Below are 10,396 nucleotides of genomic sequence, written 5' to 3'. Positions count from 1 at the left end.
GGCTTTTTCTGAGATAGAGCCTGATGACTTTTATTCTTACCTGTGGTTCATATATTGTTCAAGGGCTCACTAACAAAACTGCACCAGCTCACTTGGGAACCTGCTTGGGTTTTCAAGAGCTGTTAGCATTTCATACAATCTTATCTTCACTACAGGGCATTTTTAATCATCATCCCTTGTACAAAAATGCAGGAGTTCCTTCACCTACACCCTACAAACGAGTCTACTGAGCTTTCTCGTGGCCGCAGCAGCTACTCCATTTAACTCCTGTCAGATAAAGAATGTGATAGAAAATTTCCTTCCTGCAGTGCATCTGCTTAGTGCTGATACTTCAGCACACTGCAGTGACCCAGGTGGGACAGACCTGCCCCATAGAAACCATCCATCATCACATCGGTGATGCATGGTGCTTTCATCATTAAATCCACACACACACACACAAAAAAATACTCCAGTTCTCAAAATGATTGGGATTTTACCAGAATACCAGGCCAGCAGTTTTTGCTTGGTTCCAACTTCCTGGGCCTACACTGAAGAAAAAAAAAAAAAGTTTGAAATAACTTTAGCTTCTTCAGGAGTACTGGAGGTTACCTTTTGTTGTCCTATGTGCAGTACATCTCCCAAAAATGGGACCTATGGGGACCTAGCATGGTTTGAAAACTCAGAGGGGTTATGATAAAGGCCACATAGTGGTTGTTTTGCTTTTGACTGCTGAGTGCTTTGCCAAAAAATATTATTTTTGGTGAACTTCAGTGTCCAGTAGCTGCAGGCAATCAGGTCTCCTTCAGTGATGTGAACAGGAGCAAGATGGGAAAGAACTGGTACGCTAAAAGCAAAAGCATCTGTGGTGGCTAGAAGTAGGAAGGGGTTATTGTTGGCTGTGAACAACAAAACATCAAAATGGTGTAGGTATGAAAGGAGATCAGTGGAAAGCAAGGCAAAGTACATGGAAAGACCAAGGTGAGTGATGGGGAAACAAAACAAAACAGAACAGGAGGAAAGGGGATGCTTGGAAACACTCTTGATAACTGCAAAGTTTTTTTCCACAAAAACTCTGCTGGGCTTCAGCAACTTGTGTACCAAAGACTTCAGGCACCACAGATTACATTTGCAGCCAGTTCTTTCAAGAATTTCTCCTCTCTCCCCTTAAACCCATGAAAACTTTTGGCACCTATAGCATTTTGTGCCAAAGTTCTCCAATTTAACTTCATGGATTTGTTAGAGCAGGTCCAGAGGAGCATCAGTGAAGATGTCCAAAGGGCTGGTGCACCTCTCCTTTGAAGACAGGCTGAGAGAGTTAGGGTTGTTCTGCCTGGAGAGGAGAAGGCTTCAGGGAGACCTTCTAGTACCTAAAAAAATGGGCTAGAGGAAAGCTGAGGACAAATTCTTTGTCAGGGGATGTAGGGATAGGACAAGATGGCATGGTTTCGAACTAAGAGGGGAGATTTAGGTAAAACACTGGAAGGAAATTATGTACTCAGTGGTGAGGCCCTGGAACAGACTGCCCAGAGAAGTTGTGGATGCCCCATCCCTGGAGATATTCAAGGTCAGGCTGAATGAGGCCCTGGGCAGCCTGATCTAATTGGAAGCAATGAACCCACAGCAGTGGGGTTGGAACCTGGTAATCTTTAAGGTCCCTTCCAACCCAAGCAATTCCGTATTTCTATGTCATTACACCAATTACCTCTTTGTTGTTCTGAATTTATCACCAGCTAGTTTTGTCTGCAGTCCCTACATTTTATACAGAAGAGACGGCTAAGAAAGGTAGACCCTAACCAACCTCTTTGAAGTCTGGGAAAGGAAAATTATGGTCTCACTGCACACAGTAGCTGGCCCCAAAATAGCTGCCAACATGACAGGGAAAACAAGGCCATAAGAGATCTTGGGAGCAACATTCCTAACAGGGTTTAGAAGGGGTTAATACCAGTGTCCTTGTGTCCGGGGGCAAGATACTGTCAGGAACACCGTGCTCTATTCTGGTAGTGTATATTGAAAAGAAAGAACACAGAAGCAGGAGCAGAAAGTCACTTCTGAGACCAGTCAGATGAAGGCCAGGAGGAACTGTAAACACACAAAGGGTAAAAAGGGTAAATGCTATGGAGTAGGAGCTATTTAAGGCCAACACTGGTGCAAGAACTTGTGGATACAAACCAGTCACAAATATATTTAGCATGAAAATCTGAAGGAGGTTCTGGGAACAGCTTCCCAGTGGGAATAATGGTGGCAAAAGATCTTAACTTGATGCATTTATGACAGAATTATATAATATAGCATTTGCAAAGGCTGAAAGCTACAGCAACCCAGGAAATCCCTCCACCTTATGTTCCAGTTTATTTTGAGCCCTTAAAGGCCAAGCATAACATTTCACCTTTCCATTCCTCCTCTGCTCCAACCAGCTGCAGCTGGACTCTCTTAAAAGCTTTTCTAAGACTGAACAAGACACTGAATTTATCTTACACATTTCAATTGGATATTGCTGTTCCTTAGGGAGATTTTGTAAAGTACTGCCTAGTGTGCATATGTAAAAATTGCTATTTAACATGTATTTTCCAGGATACTATGTTTTATCCCACCTTGCCTAAGTGGTGCTTATCAACAAAATCCCCCCAGTATCCAGCCAATGCATAAGCCAGCATTACTTTGCTCAGACTGCCAGCCATTCCCCAGGTAATGCAATTACTGAGCAGACCATTCTCTGCTGGCGTACCCGTGAGGGCTGCATTCCCCGCGCTGACAGGTCTAGCCAAATAGTTCCTCGGCAGGGTGTCTTTCTCTGAGCCTCAGAAACACTCACGGTAGGTATACGCTAGAGCTGGGATCTGACCCCTAGGCAGACACCTGCCTGACCGAGGCCATCTGCTTTGGCACATCCTGTCATTCCTGAAGGGAAAGGGGCTCACGGGTTCTCCCCTCCCACCAGGCTGCTCCTCGCTGCGATGCGTTTCTTCTATCTGGATAGCAAACGGATCCTTTCCCCACGCAGCAGCGCCGCTCTGTTTCCGCTCAGATTCCGCCAGATATCCCTCACCCCTCTCTCAATAAAGAACTGCCTTCTCGACAGGCTTCCTCCGACGCAACGCTACCGCTGACATCCGGGCTCCGGGGCGGCTGTAGGGGGCAGCAGGCGCCCGCTCAGCGCCCACTCGGCCCAGAACGAGTCGGGGGCCGGCCCAGCTACGCGAGCGCTGCCCGGAGACGGGGAGGGCGCCTCGGAGCCGCTTCTCACCGCCCCGCGGGGAACTACCGAAGACGGCCGGCCGGCCGAGTAGCCAGCCTCAAAAAGGCACCGGGAGGAGGGCTCGGGCCGAGCGGCGCAGCAGGGCAGGCGGGCAGGCAAGCAAGGCAGGGCAAGGCAAAGCACGGCAGGGCAGGGCAGGGCCAGCCCCGACTGAGCGCGAAGCACCCGGCACCGCCGCCCGCCCCTCAGCGCGTCTCGGCGCCCGGGGCGGGCCGGCCACTTCCGCCGCGGGGGAGGGGCCGCCGCGAGCGCAGCGGGCAGCCCACGTGATCGTCGCAGCACCGCCGAGCCGCTCTCCGTCCGTATCCCTCCGCCCGCCCTCCGCCTCGCCGCCACCGAGGGAAGGACGGCGCCAGCGCCCAGGGGGCGGCACGGCGAGGGAGCGGCGTGTCGCGAGGCGGGGGGCGCTCGGGCCGGGCGGCGGGAGGCGGCGGGGCGGCGATGTGGCGGGGACTACTTTTCCGGGGTGGCGGAGGGGGCGGAGCGGCGCGGCCTGCCCTCTCGGAAGCTGCGGCCATGATGGGAGCGTAGCGCTCGCGCGGCGCTGCTGGGCGCGGGGAGCGGGGGTATGAGCCAGGCCGCGCCGCCCGCCCGCACGCCCTGAGGAGCCGCCGCCCCGCCGCCGCCCAGCGCCCGCCCGGTAGCAGCGCGGCCCCACCGCGCGGCTCCGGGCCCGCCGCCGCCGCCGCCCCGGGCGGGGAGCGGGGCGGGGAGCGGGGCCGGGCCGGGGGGGGGCCCGCGCCGCTGTCACCATTGCCGGGGCCCGGAGCGCCGGAGAGCCGCTCTCTCCGCCTCGCTCGCCTCAAAGACGGCGGCGGCGGCGGCTCCCTCAGGGACTCGGCCCGGCTGCGGAGCCCCCCCGTTCGGCCGCCCCGGCAGCGGCAGGAGGAGGAGGAGGAGGCGGAGGAGGAGGAGGCGGAGGAGGAGGGGGGGGCGGCCGCCGGGAGCCGCCGCCGCCGCGGGAGGAGCGGGAGCCGGGCCCGGCCGGGGCTGAGCCCCGGGAGCAGCGGGCCCCACCGCCCGCCGCCCGGCCCCGCGGCCCGCCCCGGAGCGGCCCCCGCCTGCCAGACATGACCGCCATCATCAAAGAGATCGTCAGCAGGAACAAAAGGCGCTACCAAGAGGATGGCTTCGACCTGGACCTGACCTGTATCCTCCCGGCGCCGCCAAGCCCGGCGCAGCGCTGCGCGCCCGGCGATTGCATCAGACCCGCGGCGCGTTACCTAACCGCCGCCGGGCGGCTAACGGAGCGGGCCCGGCACGGAGGGGCACCGCGGCTTTTCCCGTGTGAAGATCGGCGGTGGCGCTGCGTGAGGCGAACGGGAGCGCGGCGTGCCGGGGGGAACGTGGTGCTTAGGATGCGCCGAAGGTCGGTGCGCGGTTCTGGATAACGCGGTTCTGGATAACGAGCCGGAGCGTGGCGAGCCCGGCTGCCGGGCTGCGCCTGTGGCGGCCCGCGGGGTTGCGTGCCGAGTGCCCGTGGGGCTGGTCTGGTCCGTGCTGCGGTGGGAGGGCTTTGAGGTAAGTGCGAACCGGGCTCGAACGTTTCAGCCGTCCTGGGAGATGCCGCGCGCGGGCTGGGGCCGGGCCGCCCTGCACGCAGGCAGGACTTGCGCTCGGTGATGCCTGTGCGCCCTGCCGGCCGGGCGCGTTCTGTGTTGCTGTGGTTCCGGTCTTGTCCTGATGCCTCGGTTCCAGCCTTATTTGCATAGAAAGAGAACTCGCTGCTTTCCTACGGGGTCAGGGCGAAAATTTCGGTGTTGAGAGCTCGCGTTGTAGCAGATGATCCAGAGGCAGCCTGGTTCTGGGCGGGAGCAGTACGGAGCTCGTGATGTTACTTGGGCGCTGGGCCTGAAGTGGTGATGGCCTGAAAGGTGCTTGACTTCAGCAGGGGACACTGAGCTTTCAGTTAAGGAGCCCAAATCCTTCTTTGCTGTGTGGTTTCCATGGTCTATCTGTGGCGTTGATGAAGCCCAGTGTTAGACTGGTGTTTGCGATGTTTGGCTGGGGGTTTTGTTGGCCTGCTGCTGGGCTGACACAGTAGTGTTTGGTGCTCGCTTAAGGGCGGTCTCAGCGAGGTTTGTGATTCTGGGAGTAATGCGTTGGATGGGAACTTTTGGGAAACAAGTAAGTGGTGGCAAAGTGGTGGTGATCTCTTGGCTTTGTCCTTGCAGGTTTGGTGTTTAGGTACCACTGTCCAAATGTGCTGCTGGGAGGTGGGGCTTTTTGACCCAAACACATCTTTTCAATGAGTAGTCTGCTCTAAGTGAGAGAACGAGTGGATTTTAAATCTGGATTTTCTTTCTCAAGGTTGCTTAGGATATGCTGATTTGAGTGTATTGTTTTTTGTTTTTTTTTTTTTCAATTTATTATTATTATTATTAATTACAACTAGGCCACTAAAGACTAGACTTAAATTAGCGTTTTTGAAAGCTGCAGCTGGCTGCAATTCTGTAACAGAGTTCATGGAAAAAAATGTTTATTTTTTTTAAACAGTTATGAAGGTGTCTTTGAAATGAGCTTATATTCAGTCCCCCTTTTTCATAGCTTCACATTTAATGGATAATTAATGAATAAAGACTGCTGCGTGTGCAGTATAATGGCTTTACTTGAAGGCTGACACTGCAGAGGTGAAAGTTGACTATTTTATCTCTGTGCAGGCTTCTTGGAGATGTTCTTTTTGCAGAGTTTTGATGAAATTGTTGGTTGTCATACTTGGAAAGCAACCTGCTTATTACTTCTGTGCTGAGGCAGAGGACTGGGCTGGGAGTTGGTATTGAAGAAAACCTGAAACCTCAGTGAGGTATTGGAAAGGTATGTGGTGTGTGATAGAAGGACTGGCATCTCAAAGGCACTTCTCACTGTGTGGCAGAACTAAAAATGTTGAGGCTTGAAACAAGGGACCACCTGCATTTGGCTGTGCTTCCCAGCCTTCCCATGTCTGTAGGAGCGTCCTGTAGCTAACAGTCATCTTGGGGGAGTTTTTTCCCTAGCCCTAGGACTGAGAGGGGCTGTGTAGTCCTGTGATTTGGGCACTGATCTCTGGATGAGGGGAACTGAGGTGTGAACCCTTTCTGCAAATGCAAATGGTTCAGTGGAAGTTCCAAAACATGCAACAGCTGGGTGCTGCAGCGTGGGCCAAGGGAGATGCAATGTGAAATCCTCCAGTGAGCCAACTAGGGCATGGACTGGAACCCAGGTGAGGTGTCCACTTAGCTGAATGTCTCTTTTTTGCTTTTCTCGTCACATCTCGGCATCCCAGGTGGACAAAGGCCTGCAGTCTTTATATTTCAGACACAGCTGATTCTCCAAGGGGCTGCAGGGACTACCCAAGTGCCAAAACAGGCATTTAGTTGCTGGACTGTTTACATACCTTTTGAGGAGCTGGGCTGGAACATCACTGGTGTTTCTTCTTACGGGCTGCATTACATCCTTATGAAATGAGCACAGATGTCCATCTGCTGGACTTGGGACTTGGGTGCAGGCAGTTCAGTTAGGAGTTGTTTCTGTACTGGTAATACAGGATTTAAGGAAAGGGAAATGATGACTTCTCAAAATCAGTAGCATTGTTTATACCAGATGAAAATAGTCCTACGTTGCTGGTCATGAAATGTGTTTTAAGAACATACTGACACAGCTTTTCATCTGAGCAAGCTTTCTTTTCCCTGAACAGCCTTTTTAGGCACTGCTTTGGAAAAAAATATTTCTGAAATTAGAAGAGGGAATGTTTTTGGTTTTTTTTTTTTTTTTTTTTTTCATACTTCAGTTCTGATTAATTTGAGTTTCTACTCCATTTCTGTAATGCCAAATACCTTTTGTTGCAAATGAGTGAGAAGGAAAGGTTGGATTAATAGCTTTCTTCTAAGATCGCTGCATTTCTTAATGATGCAAGGGCAATTATGTTTTCTGAAGTACTATAATTTTAGGATTTCTGTAGTGATGCAGCTCAGTTGTTGACCATTTTACAGCAAGCAGCGGTGGAGAACACTTGCATGCAAGTCTTCTACATTGCAGTGCTTGCTTTTATCTTATGTGTGTGTGTGTAACCGAGTTTGACAGGAGGCTTAACTACACGAGACCCAAGTGAAAAATCAGTTACTTGTATCTGTTATGGAATTCGGTGAACTTGCTTCAGATTTATAGGCCTTCTGCTATGCATGAACATGGCAGCCTTAGCATAGAACAGTGATTAACTGAGGCGTGTGCATTTCATGACCCACATAGTTGTATGAACTGCAGTAATATTCAGTAAAGATTAGATGTTGGATGCTGTTAATTTCCAAGTATTGCATTTTGTCTTGTGATGAAAGACAGAGTGCTAAGATTGAGAGTGGAAGCTGCTTTATGCTATCAGCAGTCCAAAGGCTTTTTGCATTTTTAATGAAATTTTAGATTATGTGACTTGAGTCAAAATGGCTCAACCTCCCGGAAAAGAAGTGAGTTGGCATGAGGTGCATGCTGAGTTTAAAAATAGAACCGCAGTTGGAAATGCCACTCCTTTAAAATATTGGCTTTCTGTTTAAAACTGAAGTTGGTTAGGTGCTTTGTAACCAGTTGTTTTTGTAGTAAGATTTGGTGAGGGCTTGGAAGAAAGCGAGTGGCAAAGCTTTTACTGGAGGAAAAGTATTTCTTTGTTCAGGAGTAAACTGCGTTACTTAGTAGTGTTAAGAGCTTGACAGACTCATTTTGCTTGTGGAGCCTGGATAGGTTTGGGTTTTAAACAAGGAGATTAGTGTCAGTTTTGCTTTCAGTTCATCTAAAAAGTCTGCCTGAACAGCGAGTAGTAAAATGGGACTAGCTGGAGGCTTCTCAGAACTCGATCCAGTTGTTCTGCTTGTGGGAAGGGTATATTTGATACTGGGAGAATCAGTCTTTCTGTTACGAAGGATTTTTGAGTTGTCCAGACTGAGAAAGCAAGGTGTCAGTAGGTGCAAGTCTTTCCATCCATTTTCTCTTCTGAGGTTAGATTTGCTTCCCAGGTGATCCTATAGTTTTCCCCACAACCTAAGAAAAAACTGTAACAGCTTGCTGTAGTATCTGCATCTTTGTTGATAGCATTGTTTGACAGCTGAAGCCTACGCACAAAAAACCCCATTTCAGCAAGTGCTGGGTTGTGCATCCCTTGCTGCATCGCTGCAGAGAAGCCTCTGCCCAGCTTTTCTGCTGCGATTGCCCAGGACAGGAATTTAAGGTGCTCGGCAAATTTAAAGTTCATCTCATTGTGCTTCTTAAATGTTGTGCAGGCTTCCCAATATACTACTTGGTCTTGCATCATCAGAAACTTTAACGTGGTGCAGCTTTGCTGGAGACTGTTTGCACAAGCTAAATATGAAGTTAAAAAATAACTGCTTGTGCACGTTTTTAAATCAACAAGAGCTGCAAACTAATTCTCTGCTTCACGTAGCTCTGCTGTTGAGGTGATGACTGTGCTTTTCAAGTTGGGGAAAGAAATGAGTATGGATAATGAGAACACATTAAGGGTCACTAAAAAAGAAAATTTGATGAAGGAGGAAAAAAGAGCAAACAGTACCACTGAAATCTGTTTGCAAGCTTCGTGAAGTGTGTATAATTTTCTGAACAACTAAAGGTTTCCCTTAAAACCTTGTTTGGGTCATGCTGAACAAAGTGCAAACCCTACTGGAAATGGATCTGATTTGAGCACTGATTTTTTTATTTTTTATTTTTTTAAGTAGAAATCCAGGTGAGTTTTCATAATCCGCCACCCACTGATGATGAGATGCTGTCACTTTGGGCCCTGGGGAAGTAATTATGTCAGAGCTCAGAGCTTTGGGCAAGGGTGGGTTGGTTGGCATTGCGCTTCTGAAGATCCCCTGTTCAGCTCTTCAGGTAATGGTTTGGGCCCCCATCAGCACTAGATTAGACTTCACTTGTGAAGAAGGTTGAATTCTGAAAATGACTCTTTGGAGAACTTGTGCTAGCCAGGAAGACTCTTCTGTCCTCAAGATATTACACCAATTTCCACTGACTTCTTGAGGTACTTACAGTATATTTAGGGAAGGGATACAGTCCCCAGAGTGGTGCTTGTGCAGGGCTGTGATTGCCATAGTCTGATACATGTGGAAGCATTGGCTCTTGGTGACTGCTAGACTGACAGTGAGCACATTTCTTTGGGACAAAAAAGAGTTTTTCCTGTGCTGTCCAGTGGTACAGTTATTACATCTCTTTTTTTTTTTTCTTGAACTACCAAAAGACTGAGAAATGCAGTGAGTGCTGTGCAGAAAGCCAGTATGTGCTAAATGTTGCATTAAAGCACTGTGAAGAGGAGTATAGAATTTCCTAATTTTCTTCCAAAAGAGAAGTGATTGTATTTTCTGTTTAACTCTTTGCTGGATTACGTGGACGCCTAGATCTTCTGTTGTTGCAGTAGAAGCAGTTGGTTTAACTTGTAATAACCTTACTGAAATTATGTTTTATTAACAAATTATGTGAAAAATCCCCATGCTAAAAAAAAAAAAAAAAAGATGGCTATGCAGAAGCTAGACTAAAGAATTTAGCGGCTGTGAAATTGATATTTTATGTATTAAGTCTGTCTACCAAGTTGCTTCTGCCAATTGTGGATTTGAGCAGCTTCTTGTAGTTTCTTAAAGGAAAAAGTATTTTTAGTGAATTTGTTGTTGCCATGTGAATGCTGCATAAACTGTCAAATTATGTCTATGGTACCATGGCCTAGAATGCTCTGTTAAATCATTTTCCTGGTTAAATACATTTTATGGGACAGCAGTTGTGTTCAAAACCCAAAGAAAAGGGAGAGAATAGAATAGACAGTTGAGTCTTCAGACCCCTTAACTAGGAGGCCCAACTTGCTGTTGTTAGTCATAAGTAACAGCATTTTAAAGCCCTCCTCTTTTCTTATTTGAGCACCCAGCTAGCAATCTGGATCTCAGAGCTATACGTGATTTGTGTCCGTTTGATATGAGTATTGGGTTTTATTTGATGTCAGATGGCTTTTTCAAGGGAGTAAATGGGATGTGGGATGGAGCTGTGTGTGCCTGGTGTTACCTTGTAAGTCCTAGAAGAGTTGTGGGTTCCTGTGATTTGGCACTTCTGACATGGTTTTGGGCATTAGCTGTGCAAGTTGGTGCATCCCTGTGAGCTGCTGGGATGATGCCTTCTGGGTTGTAAGAAGGGAATTTATCT

At 49.1% G+C, this 10,396-nt stretch overlaps 1 protein-coding gene across 1 annotated transcript in view; it reads left to right on the top strand.

Annotated features, from left to right (window-relative positions):
- Positions 1 to 4,227: 4,227 nt before the first annotated feature.
- PTEN (phosphatase and tensin homolog) overlaps positions 4,228 to 10,396 on the top strand; it is a 43,713-nt gene continuing 37,544 nt past the window's right edge. The window contains exon 1 of the mRNA XM_048943836.1: positions 4,228 to 4,387. Within this exon, the coding sequence (XP_048799793.1) occupies positions 4,309 to 4,387 (79 nt within the window). The 5' untranslated portion in view covers positions 4,228 to 4,308. The remainder of the gene's footprint in view (positions 4,388 to 10,396) is intronic.

Source organism: Lagopus muta, chromosome 5 (assembly GCF_023343835.1).
Source record: "Lagopus muta isolate bLagMut1 chromosome 5, bLagMut1 primary, whole genome shotgun sequence".
In the NCBI taxonomy this organism is placed as follows: Eukaryota; Metazoa; Chordata; class Aves; order Galliformes; family Phasianidae; genus Lagopus; species Lagopus muta.
Note: the sequence above shows the minus strand (reverse complement) of the source record. Positions and strands in the feature narration are given on the sequence as shown.